Source organism: Sturnira hondurensis, unplaced genomic scaffold (assembly GCF_014824575.4).
Source record: "Sturnira hondurensis isolate 20B ecotype Veracruz unplaced genomic scaffold, ASM1482457v3 Scaffold0010128, whole genome shotgun sequence".
Classification (NCBI taxonomy): Eukaryota; Metazoa; Chordata; class Mammalia; order Chiroptera; family Phyllostomidae; genus Sturnira; species Sturnira hondurensis.
The window spans coordinates 3716548-3737838 of NW_028082759.1; the positions used below are offsets into that span (position 1 = coordinate 3716548).

At 38.9% G+C, this 21291-nt stretch overlaps 1 protein-coding gene across 1 annotated transcript in view; it reads left to right on the plus strand.

Annotated features, from left to right (window-relative positions):
* The window catches only part of RXFP1 (relaxin family peptide receptor 1), an 81316-nt gene that overhangs the window by 11336 nt on the left and 48689 nt on the right, over window positions 1-21291 (plus strand). The window contains exon 2 of the mRNA XM_037058290.1: window positions 15831-15968. Coding sequence (XP_036914185.1) covers window positions 15831-15968 — 138 coding nt within the window. The remainder of the gene's footprint in view (window positions 1-15830; window positions 15969-21291) is intronic.

Below are 21291 nucleotides of genomic sequence, written 5' to 3' on the forward strand. Positions count from 1 at the left end.
GGAAGAACAATCCAGCCATCCGGGTCGGTAGAACAGCTCATTCAAAGGCCCTAACGTGAGACCAACTTAGCCCACTGTGAGGACAGTCTATGCGACTCAAACAAAGAGGAAAGAAACCAAGTCAGAGAATAGGAAGCAAGGGCTCATTCAATTGAAAGGGGAGGGTAAAGGGTTTATTTTATTCTAAGGAAAATAGGATAAATGTCGAGGTTCTGAAAGAGGACGTTTTTGTGATCTAACTTGTTTTTCAAAGCTCCCTCTGGGTGCTGTATAGAGAACAGGTTGCCAAAGGGCAAGAATGAAAGCAGAAGGTCCAAGGGAGAGACAATCGCAGCTAAGAAAGGACAGCAGCTGACACTATGGGGGAAAGAAGCAGAGATGAGAGGCGAACACATTTGGGGTAGTTGTGGAGATAAAATCTCCAGCCTTTGCTGATGGATCGCAGGAGGAAGGTGAAGGGCAGGGGGAAAGAGAATCCTTTTTACCTGGAAGATGAGAGAATGCAAACGGAATTGTAAGGGTCAGAGAGCAGCTAAAGGAATTTCCCTTCAAAGGAGAAAAAAATGTAGAAAATGGTCATAGAATCTATGGCTTCTCTGCTTAATGATTCAGTTGTAGAGAGACGGTGCTGCCACAGGTGAGCTTCCAACCTGTTTATTTGTCTAGTGAGCTGGGTGTAGATGGGCAGGCGAGCAGACAGCCAGGCAGTCAGGCCAGACAACAACCACAATAACAGAGTATGACCGAAGAAGAGAAGATGAATCCTTCCTCACTGCTTAACCTGGTGACCCAGTTAGCAGCCTATTCCCCTCACAGGCTTCACTCTTAATTTGAGATGGCAGTGCGAACCGCTATCGGAAGAAAGGGAACTGGCAACACAAGCTAAGCACCCACAGGTGGCTTGTGTTCATTAGAACTCAATCATGAAAGGTCTGAGGATGAGGGTGCTCTAGAAAATATTAAGAAGAATACTGTTCCCGATAGACATTATATGAAAAGAAAGACCTAGCAATACCTATTTGGTATCAGAGAGGGTCCCAGCCTCAAAATGGACCACATGTGACTCTTGGCATCTCAGTCAGTATTTTGCCCATGAATTAGTGACTGATTGAATAGTAGAGATTCTATGAAATATATATTTTAGCACAAATGGAAATAACCCAGAAGCTAAGACCTATGGACTTAGAAAAAGAGAAATTCCCATTTGGTACATGAAAGGCAATGAGGGGCCTCCTATTGGCTTTATCTAATCATACAGAAACACTTGGGAGAGAAATGTATTAATCCCCATGTTCTAGGAGAAGAAACGGAGACATTGCAAAACTGCACCGAGGCCACAGTGGCAATTCTGAGAGTAACACTGCCTGCTGGGTGACAGCCACACTGAGCTGGTTGCAAATGTGCAGGGCAGGTGTGGGGAGCAAACCTTGGGGACTAATATCATCTGAGGCTATAGAAATTTCAAGAAAAGGCAAAGGCAGGATAATAGCATTCAGGTTCAAATTAGCTGCTCTGATTTTACTGAATAATAAGTAGTTGTATGGAAAAGCATTCAAGTTAAACCCATGCTAGATGTTATTCACAAAATAATAGCTACCATGGGAACAGTGGCCACTTAACCTGTCGGTTACAGAACTGCTCTGAGCTGCCCCTTAATGGCATTCAGAATCCTGCGTATTGCCTTTCCCCCGGGAAAGTTAATATCCTCCTCACTACGCATCATAAACATCTATGTCAATAAAACCTATTCAACTCCCATAGCCTGTAAATGCCTTTGAAATTTTTCTTTGTGTTAAAAAGAGGGTAGAAAAAATCATAAACTCCAGGTCAGAAACACAGAGATGATAAGGAATAATATATCATATAAATAATATTCCTGGCATTAAAATTCTTTGTGTCTCACACCAATACTATTCAGAAAGCTTAACGCACACTGACATTACACACACATGTATAATGGTGTCCAGGTAATTTCAGATTTACTCAAACATTGTGTGGGTATAAACTCAAATGCCAGGCAAGAGGGAAATTTAACATTTGCCACATAATAACAATTTTTAAACCTGGCAACTTTGGAAACTGTTTCCACTACAAGTTAAAATATTAAAATATTTACCAAATTGAAAAATTTTACTTTGAAAAACTTTTAAACCCACAAAACCTTTACAAAACTAGTACAATAAAGACTCATATATCTTTCAACTACAGACACCCATTGTTAACATTTTCCCACGTCTGTTTCCTGTCTCTGACCAAACATACATACATATTTTTCTTTGTGAATGGTTTAAGAATGGTTTGCAAACATATACCCCTTCATTCCTAAATACTTCCCCTGTACATCCTAAGAATTACATTCTGTAAGCCCCCGTACAATGACTAAATTCAGGAAATTTGACATTGATAAAACAAGAAGACTACCTAATATAAAGCCCATATTTTTATTTCATCAATTTGTCCTAATTATAACATTAAAAAATTTATAAAAATTGTTTTCTAATCTAGGCTCCCGTCCAGGATCGCACCCTGCATTCAGCAGCCACAGCTATGTAGTCAGTCTCCTCTGATCTGAAGGCAATGACATTGAGTTTTGAAGAATGTGGGCCACTGTTCTGTAGAACGTTTCTCAGTTTGGGTCTATCTGGTCCCAGTTCTCTTTTCTTAAATACCTGAAAGTACAGCTCTTGTGAACACAGACTTAAAAATGTTGCAGAAATATAGCAACTACATGCTGTTTTGAGGATGATCTTTACATTTGCATCAATTTTTCTTTAAAATTTTGACTCATAGAATCTCCTATTTCCACATCTCACTCATTCTTTTCATCATTCTCAACCAATCTCCAAGGACATCACAGTTATCTGTCAACTCAGTCATTTCTGAAACTTCAAGCCTAAATCCACACCTTGCCTCAACCTGTTGGTGGTCACTTTCAGGTCCCCCCCCCCCTAATTACATTCACAGTTCTTGTGGTCCCTCCAGGGTAGAGTCTGGATTGCTATTTTCATCAGTCCCTTCTGTATCAGAAATGTATTCTAGCTGCAACATAGAGAAAGACTTACCCAAGTGAACTAAAAAACAAGAATTTACTGTTCTCATATAAACACAGTCCAGAGAAAATGCTTGCTGGTCTTGGAGCAGCCATTCAGCCATGCCATGGGGGTCCTAGGCTCTTTTGGTCTTTCCACTCCACCATCCTTTGTGCATTGGTGATTACATTAAACACTTATCTCCTAGTGCGTGGAAAGATGGCTACTGTTAGTGCCAGAGATGAAGTCCACGGTCAAAGCAGGAAGAAAGGGAAAAGTGGCATGAAGCTTCATCTCTCCCCTTTTATCAGGAGAGCAATAGCTTCTCCAGAAATTCTTCTAAGAAGACTTCTACTTCTTAGACCTCATTGGTCAGAATTTGGTCCCACAAGCCTAACCGCCAAGGCAGCAGGGCAGATGGGAAACAGGAATACCACTAATGAATGTTGAGGTGCTCACCTTCCAGTGCTGAGCGCATTGTCACCATGGACAAAATGGGGATCCCAATGTTAGAGGGAAAGGGGAAAGTGGGTAATCGGTAGTCAACTAAGTTTCTCTGACTCTTCCAGTCACTAGTTAAATCTATTCATTCCCTCCTTCTCCATTCCATTCTGTATTTCTTCTGTTTTTCCTCACTGATCTCCTCTTCCTGTACCTCCCCTTAAATATGAACTTTTCTTATTGACACTTTATCTCCCACCTAGAACCAAATAATTTTACAATAACCAGTACTATCTCCTTCTTGCACATGTGAGGACACCTGAAATCCAGTAAGATGAAGTAACTTGCCCAAATTTGCCCATCAACTTACAGGCATGTCTAAGAATAGAACGTAAGTCTATTCAGTGCTGTAGTATCTGCCACTCAGAATATGTGGTAGATATGATTTCACTCTGTTCTGTTTGGTCCCTCTTGCCCATACCTTGGGCATTTAAATATCCAGTGCTCCATGAGGTTTCATCTATTCAGTTGTTTATTTCTGGAAACTTACTTCTCTAAAGAGAAAAATAATGAGAGAATTGTATCTACCCCTTTTTGATTTTTGAAATTTACTTTCTCAATATTAAGGAAGGAGGAGCTGGGGTGATAAACCATTGTCTTCACTGAAATCCAGTACTCCATGTGAACCATGAGTCTGGATTTTTAAAGCTACCGTCTCCAATGCATTCATCAAGAAACAGGAGGAAAATGTCTCTTTAGCTGCATCATGTTTATCTTTGACCTTGGGAGGAAATATCTTGAAACACTCAAGGCAGCACAAACGTAAGTGCCCCAATAAAGCAGCATCTTATCCTTGCCCTCGGAAATTTCCAAAGGGACAGATTCCTCAGGACAGAAGAGGAAGTCAGTTCAAATGTATAACTGACTTGATTATGAAGGGAAATACTTCGATGAAAAAGAAGATATGCAGGGACACTGTCACAAGCCGAAAAAAGGAGAAGAAAAAGTACTTTATTTCAAAGCAAAAAAAAGTGATTTTTCAGGGACTCATAATCAGATCGCTATGGGGGGAATAATAGAGGCACCCTGGTAAAGGACACATGTCCTAGAATCAGACAAACCTGAGTCTGAGTCTCAGTTCTGCCACTTACTTACTAGTGCTGTGATCCCCCAGTAACTTACACCGTCTAGCTGTAAACTCATGACACTATTAATAATTATTTAATGGAGTCCTGGAGATGAAATAAAATAGGGCATAAAAAGTGCTTAGCCTAGTGCCTAAAATAGAGTAAATGTCAAAAACCTGAGAGAAAAAAACAAACTGAGCGGAGTGAAAGATTAGTGTAATGGACTCTCAGGTTTAAAAAAGTGGGTTGTGGTCAGTTGGGGTTGTTTTGACTGTAAGTCTAAAGTCTAACCAAAAGGAAGCCATTAAAATTTATTGCCCAGACGTGAGATAATACAGACTGGAATCACCGCTGAGATGGCAGGGATGGAAATTAGATGCTGAATGGAAGAGCCATGACAAAGAAATACAACTGCCCTTGGTTCCGGACCTTTATGTCTTCACTGCACTTCCAGTGTAATCAATAAAACTGCTGTCACATTGGTGAGCAGGAGCCAAATGTGATGGTTGGAGGGCCAGGAAAAGAATTTTGCCATAGTTTGAGATTTAGTCTAGAAATGTATAAATAGGACAAATAGAAATTTCTCCTGTGCTACTTTATGTGTTAGGAAATGTATGCATTTATTAAATGAATGTTTAAGTGTTTATCATGGCAGAATATTAAGCCCTAAGCAATATTTGTAACATCTAACCCAGCTGGATACTAGTTACCCTAGAACCCCAAGACTCAGAGTCTCGGAAACGCAGACAGGCCCTCCTTTGTAGCTCATTTGCTCACTCTGCACACAGGCATCTAATGTGTCTGTGTATCTGCACTTTTAGCTCCCGGCAGATTCCAATAGTGAGTTAGAAATGGTAATTAGAGTGCTGAGACCACAGAGGCAGATGAATTAGTGATAGCTGGAGTGACAGCTGGTGAAGAATTGTGGGAAAAAAAACGGTAAGTGACAAGTCCCCTCAAAAGGCCCTAAGGGCATCGTCAACATGATAACCCCACTTCACAAGGGAATGTTAATATTATATTCAATCAATTTCCAAAATTTTACTTAGTTAGAAGTAAAGTTTAACTTTACTTTAGAAGTAAAGTTTAACTTTAGTAAAGCTTAACTTTTTTACTTTAGTAAAGTTTAAACTTTTAAACCTTTTAAAACTTTTTTACTAAAGTTTAAACTTTAGTAAAGTTTAACTTTTTTTTACTTTAGTGAAGTTTAAACTTTTACTACCGTTAAACTTGGGTAAAGTTTAACTTTACTTTAGAAGTAAAGTTAAACACAAAGATTGAAACAGAGGTACTAGTACAGAAAATTTTGACAAGTTTTGCCTAAGAGAGAGAGAGAGGAAATGGGGATGTAACTGGCATGAAAAAGTATGGGTTTTTTTCCTTTTGTCTTGTTCCTAAGAAAGGAGACTATTGGGAATGACCCAGGAAAGAAGTAAAATTGGTGATTGTTAAGAGAGAAAGGAGAATCGTCGGCATGTGTCCTGAGGAGACAGAGGACACAGCCCGGGAGCTCAGCTGAAGGGCTGACGTTAGAGGCACAGACAGCTCTTCCATAACAGGGGTGAGGACGCAGGACACATGAGGGTGGCCCATGGGAGATGCAGTGCTCCTCTGGTGGCCTCGGGTTTATGACTGAGGTGGGATACGGGAGAGGAGGTGCTGGGGTTTGAGAGGAGAAGGAATAAAATAGTCATCTAGGACACAGAGAGAATATAGGGAAGAAGGAGCGGTGGAAGAGGGCACGGCTGCTGGTCAGCATCAAGGACCCACTTAGATTTGCGTCCTGGATTTGAAAGGGATCATGCCCTTTTGTCCTGCCGAGTTTAGCCGTGCAAGTGCAGGTCCGGGGGAAACAGAGTTAGACGTAACTGTGGTTGTGGCTTTGCCACAAAACGAAGTGTAGAAGGGAGAAGTTTTACATGCTGCAAATCAAAAAAGATTCATAGATCTCCACTAGTCTGTTTAAAGGCCTACTTATTCACTCAAGAAACATTACCAACTGATACTCAGATTCTTACTTCTTTGGGGGAGGGGCACAAAAACTTCCTCATATGTTGAATTAGTCAAGGTTCTATGAGAGAGGCAGAATGAGTAGGAAATATATATACATTTATATATGTATATTCATTTGTACATGTATAATGTAGATATAGATATAGATATATAAGAAGTGATTTTTACATTTATATTACTTATATATATTTATATGTAGGTATCTATGAATATATATGTATAGATAGTTGTCGATACAGATATAGAGAGTGATTTATTTCAAGGAACTGGCTTACTCACTTGTAGGATGTAGCTGGGCAAGTTTGAAACTCTTAAGGCTAAAAACCTTTGGGGGGAGCTGACACTGTGGTCCACACCTGGAATTTTTTCTTCTGCAGGGAAACCTTACTTGCTCTTAAGGTTTTCAAGTAGTTGGATGAAGCCCATCCATATTATTGAGGGGAATCTCCTTTACTTAAGGTGAACTGACTGCAGGTGCTAACCACATTTACAAAATGCCTTCGCAGTAACATCTGGATGGTGCTATAGCCTATCCAAATTAACCCATAAAATTAAGCATCGAGTGCACAACAATCAAAGAAATTAGAATTAAAATTAAAAAATTAAATAAATATTGAAAACTCAAAAAAATTAAGCATCACATAAACATTTTTCTCAGTCTATGATATATATATATATATATATATATAAACTTTATCTTCTAAGTCCTCCAGGTAAGTCAACCTTTTTGAGCTTAAAGAAAAAGAAACATTGTCTCCCCAAAAGCTTTGTTCTTGCCATGGAAATCCGGGCTTTCGGTATTGCTTCAGCCTGGAGTTTACAAAGTAATTCGGGTGGTAATATTATATTGCTTGGTTCTCAGCTATAAAGGCCTCCCTGTGAAGCAGTGAGTATCACTGAATAAATGAGTGAAGGGTCTTGGCAACAAAACAAATTTAGGGGAAAGAAAAACTTCAGTCATTATCCTCAAATGTTATCCCACTAACTTATCGGGCATTCCTAAATGAGTCAAGAGTTTTTAAAAATCAGATCAAATTTAATGGGAAGATATAACTTACTAAAATTTTTAACACGTTCTGACTAGTTTTTCTAGGGTTTTTGGTTTGGTTTCCATGGGAAGTCATTTGTAACAAACGTGTCCTATGTTTTCCTAGACTGATGATATAGGGGGAATAGGAGTAGGATATGGCATGGATTGTTAGAGTGGTAACAATGAGTAGAGAGCACTAATAAATGGTCAGTCCATTTCTGTTCGATTCAGTGCAGCACATGTCTATTTCTCATTCATCAACCAGAAATAGGTACTGCCATCTTAAACTGCCAGGCTAAACGCAGGCAACACGAGCATGATTTGAGGCACGGTCTCTGCCCTCAGAAAGCTGGCTGGAGAGACCCATGTGGACAGAATTGCAATACAGGGCAACAAGGGGCTAGAATGGGATTAGCACAGGATGCTCAGACAACAGAAAAGAGGCGTGGAATTCAGCCTGAGGATGAAATGGAAGCTTTCAAGAGGAGATGATATTTAATCCTGAAAAAAGCCCAGGATGTAGGCAGGTAAATAGGAAAACCACTCTGTCCACCCCACGGCCATTTCATCTGTAGAAGGCAGCACTCCACCTGACACATGCAGGGGTGGCACACAGTCCTGTCCCTGGGTCAGTTCTGTGTGTCCAACTGGATGGGGACAGACAATACAAAAGACATGATTCCCGGTGCACACAGTATCTGATTTATCTGGAGCTGGTACTAAAAGTTATGAGAAAGTGCATAATAGAAGATTGAAAATGAGAAACGACTGAAGCAATATTATGAAAAGATATTGAGTGTCTGGACTTTGTCAGGACAATTGAATTTCTTTGCTCTTTTGTTCAATTTTATTGAGGTATAGATGATTGAATTTTTTTCAAGGCATTTTGTTTATACAGAGCATACACATCTCAAAATTTCAAACTTAAAGTCTACAATGATAGCTTATTTAAATGATGATAGCTTATTGAACTTTAAATGATAGCTTATTTTAAACATCTGCTTATATTATTCATAGAGTCGGAAACTAGTTTAAGCATCCTGAAAATATTGTTTCTTATTCCTTTTAGCAACATATACTTTAATTTTCTATCCAATGTCTTGAAACCTCCAGAGATTGTCTTAGTAACCCAAACATTGTTTAATAATTTTGTAGCTAAGATATTATTCCTTATAAGTAACACAAACATCCTCCCTGGCACTAGTGGACATTACAAACCGTAAACTTTTTCCCAAGTGACTTGTCAAAAACAGCAACAATCACAACCTTTTAAGAGATTCAGCAGCTGTGCTGGTCCCTCTGGTAACGTCTATCTACTTGTAAAATCTTTTGAAATCCATTTGAAAATCTCCGCTAAATGATAAACAGCCACTGAAGTCAGTAATTGCCTGTTCCCCCAAATAAGCTCATGGGTTAACAGTTGGCCGGTACGGAATGTTTTCCCTTTGATTCTTCACCAGTGCCTTAGCCCTGGGTCTCTCGAACTTGGCACTGTTGACATTTTAGGATGGATGAATCTTTGTCTTGAGGAGCTATCCTGTGCATTGTGGAATGTTCAGCAGCATCCCTAGACTCCAACTATTAGATGGCAGTTGCATCCATAAGGTTGTGACAATAAAAAATGTCTCTAGATCCTGCCAAATGTCCCCTGGGTTGCAAAATCCTCCTGATTGAGAGCTACTGCTCTCATCCTACCTTGTTAGAATGGGTCAACAGAAAACTAACCCAGAATACAGGGTGTTTCATATTTATAGCTAAGAAATCAAACTTTCACACATTTGAATATCTATAGATAACTTCAGATTATTTTTTATTATTACACATAAACACACTTTTTTTAAAAGATCAAATTTTCCTAAGGACATGAACTGCAGAGTAACATCTCTCCTTTCTTGATATTATTTCTCTTGACATTATTGATTCGGCTTCCCAAGGATCACCACTGTTAAGTTTCTTGTTAATGTATCAGAACTTTGTAAATACAAATATTGCATAATCCTTTATTTTATATAAATAAGACTAACCTGTGTAGACGAACTGTGTAGACTGTATAGACATATATCTACCTCATGTTTAAATTGTTGAACTACATATACATATAAATATATAGTTCCATAGTTATACCATGTGATTTAACATTCCCCTATTACAACTGATATTTTTATTTGTTTTTATTTTAGATATCTGATAGTTATTGATAGACATTACTTAAGATAGAAAATATATTTCAAAGAATGTAGGGAATATTTCTCTTTGTGTCTGGTTTGGTTTTGTTTTATTTTTTTCTGTTTGGTCGGCTTTTGTTTCTTCCTAGCAAGACATTTTAGTAAACTTCCTCTGTATTTTTGATGATGTGAGTCATTATCTAAGAAAATAACAATAGGACTTATTTTCCATAGAATGTAAAAATACTGGAAATAAGTTAAAGAATCCAGTGAAACTCTCAGTGCCTATATGAATCACAGCCATGCAAAAATCCTATAAACACTGAATGAAATGTACTCACCTGCTTTGTTTTAAATTCAAGTGAGCAACACTGCCTTTAGTATAGAGACTGCAGTGATCACAGAGCAATCACGTTGAAAGTTTCCATTTTAGCGTTGATGCTGTTACAGAACAAGGTTTATCGTTTTGCTGAGTGGGTGTTTTCACAAGTTCCCTGGGCACAATTGGAAGTGTTTGTGCATTTCTGTCAAGATCTGTCAACAATAAAAGATAGGATTTATTTCATTCATTACAAATCGCTAAGAACTTAGCTTCTACGAAACGTTTACTGAAGCCCTTTAGATTGTATTTCTCAGAGAAGGAGTCAAGATTTGGATGTCATCCAGGTCAAATCATGTCTCCCCTCAAAATGATAGCCAGCCACAGTATAGTCACCTTTCTGCCATGAAAACTGGTGCAATTTCCTCAAAACCACATTATAAAAGAAACTTCACTGTACTTGCTCTCTGGCTTTGGCCCTTGAGTTACACTGGATCCCGTTAAGTTGAAGAAAGCTACAATAAATGCCCAAAATCTATACCATTTTTTTTCCTTCTCTGGGTACTGCAGTTCACACTGACCCTCTAAAACACATACAAAACATATACGCACTTTTTAGTCATAGGGGAATGACAACAACTCATTCTCTGGCAGAAAAAAAGAAAGTCACTGATAATCACTCAATACTTGTGTCTCACTTGGCAATCAGCCTATGTGACGGCTGCTCTGTTTTTCCATCCACTTGGTCTCAAAGGATTTTCAGAAGGAAGAGATTTAAGTGCTTCATCAAAAATGCTTCTGCTGTTGCTATTAAAATGATTAAGTATTTTTTTAAGTTGCTTCAAATATAACTGTAATATTTATTTGAGTTCTTATGCATTGGAGCAAGTTTTCAGTTAGGGCTCTTTTTTTAAAAATTAATTAATATGTTTCTCAAATCATGAATGGTGTTTGCATGAGATGAGAATATTTAATTTAAAAACTGTAATCACAAGCATTGAATTTCAAGTACCGCTAAAAGCAAGAAGCATTGATATCAATGTTAAGCGTTAACTTACACCACATTAATAGAGCCAAACACCCCATCACTGAAATGTGGTCACCACCATTAACTATCTGCTGCATCACTAAAGCTCTGCTAGGTGTTTCGATTCAGCTCTGAGTCTGTTTTGCTACCAAGTCTCAGTTAAAATTATATATTTTTTTCAATTAGAGTTTACATTCAGTAAAGTTTTGTATTAGTTTCAGGTATATAAGCATAGTGGTTAGGCAATTGTATACTTTACAAAATGTTCCCCCGAATACTTCCAGTACCCACCTGGCACCATGCATAGTTATAATAATATTATTGATTATATTCCCTTTGCTGTACTTTACATCCCTATCCATGACTATCATACTACTTCTTAATCCCTTCACCTTTTTCACCCAGCCCCCCAACCCCTCCCCTTGGGCAAACATCAATCTGTTCTCTGTACCTATGAGACTGTTTCAATTTTATTTGTTTATTCTCTTCTTTAGATATCACAGATAAGTGAAATCATATGGTATCTGTCTTTCTCTGACTGATTTAGCATAATATCCTCTAGGTCCATCCATGCTCTCACAAATGGTAAGGTTTCATTCTTTTTCATGGGTGAGTAATATTCTGTTGTATATATCAATCACAGCTTTTTAATCCACTCATCCATTGATGAGCTCTTGAGTTGCTAACATATTTTAGCCATTGTAAATAATGCTGCAATGAATATAAGGATGCATGTAGTATTTCAAAGTAGTGTTTGGGGTTTCTTCATATAAATGTGCAGAAGTGGAATTCCTGGATCATAAGGCAGTTCCATTTTGAATTTTTTGAGGAACCTTCATAATATTCACCATCATGGCTACACCAACCTGCACCAACACTGCACAAGGGCTCCCTTTTCTCTACATCTTCATCGATGCTTGTTATTTGTTGATTTGTTGATGTGAAGTGATATCTTGTAATTTTAATTTACATTTCTCTGATGATTATTGACATTGGGCATTTTTTTCATATGTCTATTGACCATCTGTATGTCCCCTTTGAAGATGTGTCCATTCAGGTCCTTTGCCCGTTTTTTAATTGGATTGTTTGTTTGTTTATATTATTTCCTAATTCTGGAGACTTTGATTCCCAGTGCATAGAGACATTCAGATATATTTAACAGCTCATTTTTTGTGGTCAGAAAGCCTTTTAAAATGTATTTAGATATACATCTACTTCTAAGCTACATAATTTCCCTGTGACATAAGCCTAGCAATGTTTGCACTAAATCCAGTTTTCTTAAATGTTTTTATCATTTGTTCACTCATTAGATGAAAAGAGATGGCTCCCACCTTTAGGACCAAAAATATTTAATTTAAAAATAATCAAAAAGTGATTCAAATGAAGCCATTTTCTTCCTGCTGCTATCCTCATCCTTTTATTTAATGCTTTGTATTTGTGTTTGCAATTACAAATACATATACACACACACACCCAAGAGATTAAAAAGTATTGCTTCCTCCGACAAGCCTCACATGCAGAGATCACTGAACTCTCATCACGTGTAGCCACACTACATAGACCCATCTAATGGGAGATCCTCAGTGAGGAGGGGTATATCAGAATTGAGAAATGGATAGAACAAGGTATGTATAGCTTACCATAACATATTTTGATATAAATTTATATTTGGAAAAATGTTACTACTTCTTAATAACTACAAAAATATAGAGCTACACTAAATGTCCTTGGTTGGTAGGGAGCCACAAAATATATGTAATCTTACGCAAGGTATATATATATTCACCCCTGAGAAATATCAAAATCTCAGAAAAGGTGTGTAAAATACATTTATCATCAAACTGGGCATACATTTTTAAACTTTGAGAAATCTTGAATTTTTGTGAATTCTACAGTAGGCTGCTTTGGGGCATGTATAGAAAAATGAGTTTTGAAGTGTAGAAAGGCCATAGATACATAAATGTAACTGAAGAAGCAAACTAAGTGATCAGTGGTTTTAAAACTTCTTAATTCACTTTATAAAATATATTTATTATATAAATTAATAAGAATAATGAGGTCAAAGGCCCTGGCTGGTGTAGCTCAGTGGATTGAGCACAGGTCTGTGAACCAGACGATCGCGGTTCGATTCCCAGTCAGGGCACATTCCTGGGTTGCAGGCCAGTTCCCAGCAGGGGATGCACAAGAAGCAACCATACATTGATGTTTCTCTTCCTCTCTCTTTCCCTTCCCCTCTAAAGATAAATAAATAAAATATTAAAAATTAAAAATAAAAATAAAAATAAATAAATAAAAGAATAATGAGGTCAAGCTGATGAACACAAAAATTTCAAACTAGTAGTTATGAGTGTAATATTATGCTGTAGTAATGTTAGCCTCAGCAGAATTTGTGTATTCAGGATCAAGACAAGTATTCATGCACACAGCTCCATTGGTCTTTTGTATCAGGAAAGCTAACGCATCCTCTGCAGGCTACAGACCATGTGTCAGAGCCAGAAGTGTGCGTCTTAGCCACCCAGAAGCAAGGGAGTTAGGAAAAAATCTGTTTGCTTTTTCAACCTCTATAATGGGAGAGTAGCAAGAGAGCAGAGTTTGGAAATTACTATTGAATCAGCAAAGCAACAGTCTCTACCATATTTGGGTTTTACATTAATAGTAACTCATTATAGCAACAAATTCAACAACCTTGTTTTTGGATGTCTTTAACTTCAATTTACAAACATTATTCTATTTATGAATCTTATAAAATAAAACAATCACCTTCGCTTTTTATTTTATTGATATTTAACTCAAGTTAAACAAACTAAACTCCTTTTCACAATGAGTGAGGGGAAAACATTCTTCGTGCATCTTCTTCGTAAGTTTGAGATCATCAGAAAATAAAAAACTCATTTTAAAAGTATCACTATTTAAGATTTCATATACATGTGTTGAGTCATAATGTTATGAAAATAGGACTGATTTCATGATACACTGAAGAGCTATATCTGCCTCTAAATATAAATTTAAAAGACAGGTCATGAAAACACAGTATTGCCCTGGCTGATGTGGCTCAGTGGACTGAGCACCAGCCTGTGAACCAAAGGGTTGCTGGTTTGATTTGCAGTCTAGAGCCCATGCCTGGGTTGTGGGCCAGGTCCCCAGTAGGGGGCACGGAAGAGGCAATCACACGTTGATGTTTCTGTCCCTTTCTTTCTCACTCCCATTCCCTGTCTAAAAATAAATAAATAAAATCTTTAAAAAAAAACTGTAATATTTATGAAAGTAAATTACTCAAAGAAAAATTTTCAAAACACCAACATAAAAACATGGGCAGTAATATCTAGTTAAAACAGTAAATGTGGCTGAACATTGACAATTCCTCAAATAATTTTTCCAATAATTTAATCTTTATATCTTAATAAATATATGAAAAAGTCAGTCTCAGTGCAGATTAATTTATTTATACTTGTGGTCTCTGAAGTGTGTGATGTTCTACCAGTGACATCCTATGATACAAAAAAACAAAACAAAGTTGTTTTGGTCAATTTGTTGAAAAAGTATTGAAAAATAATTTTTAAATAACTGCACATGTGAGAAAACTATTTAAAACGCAGCTCATTATGATATAAATTTCACTATTTCCTTCATCAAATTATGCACTATAAAACAACTAAGAACAGTCAAAGTCCACCGTAAATTGCTTATCTGTAAGAACGCTGTTGCCCTATTACTAAAATGCCCCACTGTGCTTTACAAAGGAAATAGACACTTTTATTCTTCTCATGAGTTAATGATAGACCATAAATACATTTTCACATCAGAAGCTTTATTTTCTGTTCAAACTATTCTGCTTTTATTTCTTTATAATGAACAATTATTCTAGAAAGTGTCAAAGATGTACAAACTTGGTAAGGAGAATAAGCAACAGAATTATACTGGAGTCTACAGTGAGCTTTGAAAATCTATAAATATTTTTAAAAGGCATAGTTATGTCCCTGTGAAAACCTGCACAGAGGTGTTTACAGCAGCTTTATTCATAACTGCCAGAACTTGGACACACATTCAGACAATGGGTTATTAATCCACACTAAAAACAAAGGAGGTACTAAGCCATGAAAGAAATGGAGGAACCTTAAGTACATGTTGCTGAGTGATAGCAGCCAATCAGAAAAGAGCAGAGCGTTTCCTTGTTTCATTTGATGCTGTGTGCAAAGGGCCTACACTCAGTCTGTGAATGAGCACATGGCATGTGCGTCCCTGATATCCATAATGTCTTTCTCCTCCTCTGGCACCAGACCCGCCTGGATTCTGAGCTAACAGTAAGAATGCAATAAAGTCCTGATTTTTAAAACGATTGGCTAAAACAATTTTGAAAGAGAAGGAGGGGAATTGAGCTAAACTGTAAACTATAGGTAGGGTTTTCATAGAAAAATAAGGATGGGAAAGGCATTCCAGGTGGGAAACAGCAAGTGAAAAGACAAAGAGAGGAGAATCCTGGAACCTTCGGAGGACATGGCAGAGAGCGTGTTATTGGAGTGAAGGTCTCAGAAAACTGTTACTGTCAGGCTCGCAGACAAGGTGAGGCTGCCGTAGGGACGTGCATGCCAGGATGGGAAGACCAAGTGGTTATAAAATATGGGGGGCCCACCCTTTGCAGTGCCTTGATATTCACCTTTTCTCCCCTTTCTTCATCACAGTTTCTCATGGGAGTGGACAGGGCGTCCAGTGCTCCCTGGGCCATTTTGCCTGTGGGAACGTCACCAAGTGCCTGCCTCAGCATCTGCATTGCAACGGCGTGGACGACTGCGGGAACTGGGCCGATGAGGACAACTGTGGTGAGTGAGGCACCTGCAGTCCCAGCAAGAACCAGGAGGAAAAGGACTGACGGTGCAGTCACTGAGACCTCGTGTAACAAACTCAGAAATGGGAAAAGCGAAAGTTCCACTGAAATACAAAATACAGGGCCCAGCAGAAGTAACGCCCCTATTTTATTACAAAATCATAAACATGTAATTCTGTACCATGACAATATCACACTCAAGCACACCATCTGACATTTTAGGTAAAATGTTCAAGTAAAAGCTAAACATTATTACACCCATATTATGACCCTACCAACCACGCCCTCACAGGTGTTACTTCAGCCAGACCCTGTGTGCATCACTAAGGAAATCTTAACATTTATTTCGTTGGCTTAAAACACCTGCTCTTTTCTATATGTTAGGATCACAGCCAACCTTTCAGGAAAGTAGTGACTGTGTAGGTAGTAAACTATTTACTTATTTATTTATGTATTTCCTCACCCGAAGACATGTTTATTGATTTTAGAGAGTAGGGAACAGAGGGAGAAAGAGGGAGAGAAACATTGATGTAAGAGTGAGACATCGATTGGTTGTCTTTCATACACGCCCCAACCAGGGACCTAACCCACAACATAGGCACATGTGACCAGAAATTGAACCCACAACCCTTTGGTTTGCAGTATGACACTCCGTCAACTGAGACACACCAGCAGGATCATAGTAAGTTTTCTAATGTGTAAACCAGTTAATGTCATAGAGGCAGAATGGTACCAAAATTGAGAATAAGGGCTCTGAACCCAGACTTCCTGGTGTGAACTCAAATACAACAGTAACCAATTATGTGTACTTGAGAATGTTCTTTATCCTCTCTTTGCCTCACTTTTCTCATGTGGTGAAAGGGTTCAAAAATTGTACCTACCCTAAAAAATTGGGGAAGATTAAATGTAAAGAACTGGAAGAGTGCATACATACAGCAGGAACTATTTAAGTGTTTCTGCAATGGCTCTGTCTTATCTTTTGCTTACTGCAGTTATGAAGGAAAAATAGACCTCTTAAAAAAGAAAAAAACACTAAGCCCAGCTTACCTACTGTTTAACTAACAACCGTATTTATGACCTTATAAAGCTTCTGGCCAATTATTATATTTGCGAAAAGTGGGCTGTTGGTTGGGATTTTTTCGAATGAAGTCTCAAAAACACAAATTTAGAAAAGAACTTGAAATGGCTAGATCTGACTCAATGGGAAAAAATGAGCTTTGGTTAATAATGTAAATTAAGAGATTTCTTACTCATGCAAAAATAAGGTCCTATTTTTGGAAGATGAAGACATGTAAGACAATTCTAAGTGCTGCATAAATTACTGACATACTGAAGCCTCACCATTACCACTCCCTCAAGGATCACAGACTTTTTAATGCACCACCTTGAAGAAATTAAACTTCTTGGAACACCGTGTCTGGGTGGTGGCAGGAACTCAAGAGAAGGAACTAAACTGTTGAGCCTAAGGTACAAAAGCCTTTTATTTAAAAGCCTGTAGATAATGTGTTCCTTAAATATATGTGTAGATTCATCGTGTTGTTAAAATAACTGAATGCTATACAAAAAATTTTTAACTAAGATAAAAGTGTTCTGTTTCCTCCCAGCTACTTCCCCCTCAGCCTGCTAGCAATTCAGTGAGAGGCTGTGACCTGAGAGCCCCACCCCCCCCCCCTCCCATTGAAATGTTGGCAAGAAGCAGGAATGGGAACCTGGTATGAGCAGCAAATTCACCTCCCAAGTAATTTCTCCATGAAAAACGTTTGGAAACTCTTACCTTAGTGTTAAATTTAAAGAGACCAAGTAACAAAAGTAACAATCCATAAAGTTGTAACCTTTGAAGTTATATAAATTTCTCAACCAGCAAATTCCCTATATAGGAGGCAATGGGGTATCGGAGTGTAATGATCAGGCGTGGGGGGCCTGGGCATAAATTCTTCCCATAAAGAGGATAAAAATGGCTGCTTTCTTCATGCAAAATGGGAATAATAAGAGTATTTGTATCCATGGGTTGTTAAGAGGATTCAGTAAGATCTAACGCATTTACAATGTTTAGCAGAGTGTCTAACATATAATTAGCACTCACTCAGTAAGTGTTAGCTTGTGTGTGAGTCAGCTGTAACTATATCACAAACTTAGTGAGTTAAGAACAGTAACCACTCACTTAGCCAGCAGTTCTGTGGGTCAGCAAGTCAGGTCTGGTTTGTCTGAAATCAGCCACGGAATTTTCTGTGTATCCGCTTGGTCATCAGGCCTGGGGCTTTGGCTGAGACTACCCGGGGACTGAGCTCAGGTCTTCCAGCAGGCTAAGCCGGGCTTGTTCTCATGGTAGACACCTGGCACCCAGGAGTGAGGTGGACGTCTGCAAGGCCTTTGGAAGCCACGTGGCACTTCCTCCACAATCCTTACTGAGGCAAGTCTCCAGGCCAGACCTGTTTCCAGAAGTGAGACAGACCCCTCCTGCAGCTGAGAGACCTACTGAATTGGAGAGAGATTCTGCTGGTGGCTCAGCAATGTCTCAATAAGCTCTTCGGGTCGTCCTGATGGAGAGTAGATTCTGAGAACCACTGAGCCAAACTCAAGTGAACCAAAAATCAGGATGTGAAATGGTACCAATAAAAGAAATAAACTAGGATCTTGCTTTCATTTATTTTTTCTTAAAGAGAGGGAGAGAAATGCCAATGTACAAGAGAAACAGCTATCGGCTGCCTCTTGTACACTCCCAACCCGGGACCTGGTCTGCAACCCAGGCATGCGCCCTGACTAGGAATCAGACTAGTGACATTGTGGTTCACAGGCAGGTGCTCAAGCCACCAAGCCACACCAGCCAGGGGCTAGAATCATATTTTCAAGATGACATGCAAGCATTTAACTTATAAACTAAATTATGATCAATGATGTACAATGTTTTACTCTCTATAAGAAAAATAGACACTCGGCTAGTTATAGGCATCTGAAAATACAAAAAAAAAAATCAAACTCTACTCGAAGTCTCAAAGATGACCAGGTGGCATGCTGCCGCTGTCATCCATGCAGGAGTCGGCTCTACCTTCCCAGGAAGAAGGGCAGAAGGTCACCACCATCTATAGAGTCCAAGTGACTAAAACTTATGAGATGTAGTTATTTCTTCTTGTTTCTTATTGCTTTAATTCTCTTCACCAGTTGTGAGGTTTTCTCCTTTATTTTATAGTATTTGGGTAATTTACGTTCTCCAGGCTGTTCGTTTTTAAGACATCCATATTTAAATTCTGCTTAATGCTAATTAAATTGTCAGAAAGGTAGTTCTTTTCAGATCATGGAAACCTCAGGCTTATTTGAATAAGCAGCATTAAATAGAGTTGCAATCACATAAAATGCGATATCTTGACATATGAACTTTAAAAAAGCACAGCTAAACTCACTTTTAGAGTGATCATTTATAACTTAATGGTATATTGTCAAATAAAAAAATCTTTTCTTAATGGATAGGAGGACTTTTTCTTTAAATGAACCTTTTAAAATACATCTTAAAATATAGCCTTTGGGACTTCCAGCCAAGATGGAGGTGTAGGTAGATGCACTGTGTCTCCTCACACAATCAAAATAAGAACAACAAAAATTTAGAAACAAAAAACAACCAGCACTGACAGAAAATTGAACTGTATGGAAGTCTAACAACCAAGGAGTTAAAGAAGAAACATCCATCCAGACCAGTAGGAGAGGCGGAGTCAAGCAGCCAGGTGGAAAGGACTCGGCAAAGCGGCAACTGGAACCTGTTGGAACCCAGTGGACCCCAGATGCGCAGGCAGCAACGGGTGAACCCAGCCAGGCCGGGACTGTGAAGCAGGGCACGGTTCCCAAGGCAACTGGCAGACTGGGCAGTCCCACATTCTGGGCAGATAAACCAGGCGAAACTGGGGAGCAAGACAGACCACACAACCCAGGGTCTCATCACAGGGAAATAAAGCCTGAAAACACCTGTGGGAGCTGAGGTTCTGGGAGAGACTCCCAGCCTCACAAAAGAGTTCGCTGGGGAGACCCACAGGGTCCTAGAACATACATAAGCCCACCCACCCGGGAACCAGCACCAGAAGGGTCCAGTTTGCTTGTGGGAAGTAAGGGAAGTGATTGAAAACTGGCAGAGAGCACAGCAAGTGCCATTGTTCCTTCTTGGACCCCTTCCCCCCATGCAGTGTCACGACACAGAGACTGGGTTGCCCCACTGTGGTGAACACCTAAGGCTCTGCCCCTCACTATGTAACAAGTGCATCAAGACAAAAAAAAATGGCCTGAACAAAAGAACAGATCAAAGCTCCAGAAAAAACACAACTAAACAACCAAGAGATAGCCAACCTATCAGATGCACAGTTTGAGGTACTGGTGATCAGGATGCTCACAGAATTGGTTGAATTTGGTCACAAATTAGATGAAAAAATGAAGGCTACGCTAAGCAAAATAAAGGAAAATGTACAGGGAACCAATAGTGATGGGAAGGAAACTGGGACTCAAATCAATGGAGTGGACCAAAAGGAAGAAAGAAGCAAACAGAAAAGAATGAAGAAACAAGAACTCAAAAAAATGAGGAGAGGCTTAAGAACCTCCAGGACACCTTTAAACATTCCAACATCCAAATTATAGGGGTGCCAGAAGGAGAAGAGGAAGAGCAACAAGTGGAAAAGTTATTTGAACAAATAATCAAGGAGAACTTCCCCAGTCTGGCAGAGGAAATAGAATTCCAGGAAATCCAGGAAGCTCAGAGAGTCCCAAAGAAGTTGGACCCAAGAAGGAACACACCAAGGCACATCATAATTACATTAGCCAAGATTAAAATGAAGGAGAGAATCCTAGAAGCGGCAAGAGAAAAGGAGACAGTTACCTACAAAGGAATTCCCATCAGACTGTCAGCTGATTTCTCAAGAGACCTTACAGGCAAGAAGGGGCTGGAAAGAAGTATTCCAAGTCATGAAAGGCAAGGACCTACATCAAGATTGCTCTATCCAGCAAAGATTTTTTTAAAGATTTTATTTATTTATCTTTAGAGAGGAAAGGAAGGAGAGAAACATCAATGTATGGTTGCCTCTCATGAGTCCCCTGCTGGGAACTGGCTTGCAACCCAGGCATGTGCCCTGACTGGGAATCGAACCACAATCATGTGGTTTGCAGGCCCGTGCTCAATCCACTGAGCTACACCAGCCAGGGCTATCCAGCAAAGATTTCATTTGGAATGGAAGGGCGGACAAAGTGCTTCTCAGATAAGGTCAAGTTAAAGGAGTTCCTCATCACCAAGCCCTCATTATATGAAATGTTAAAGGGACTTATCTAAGAAAAAGAAAATAGAAAAC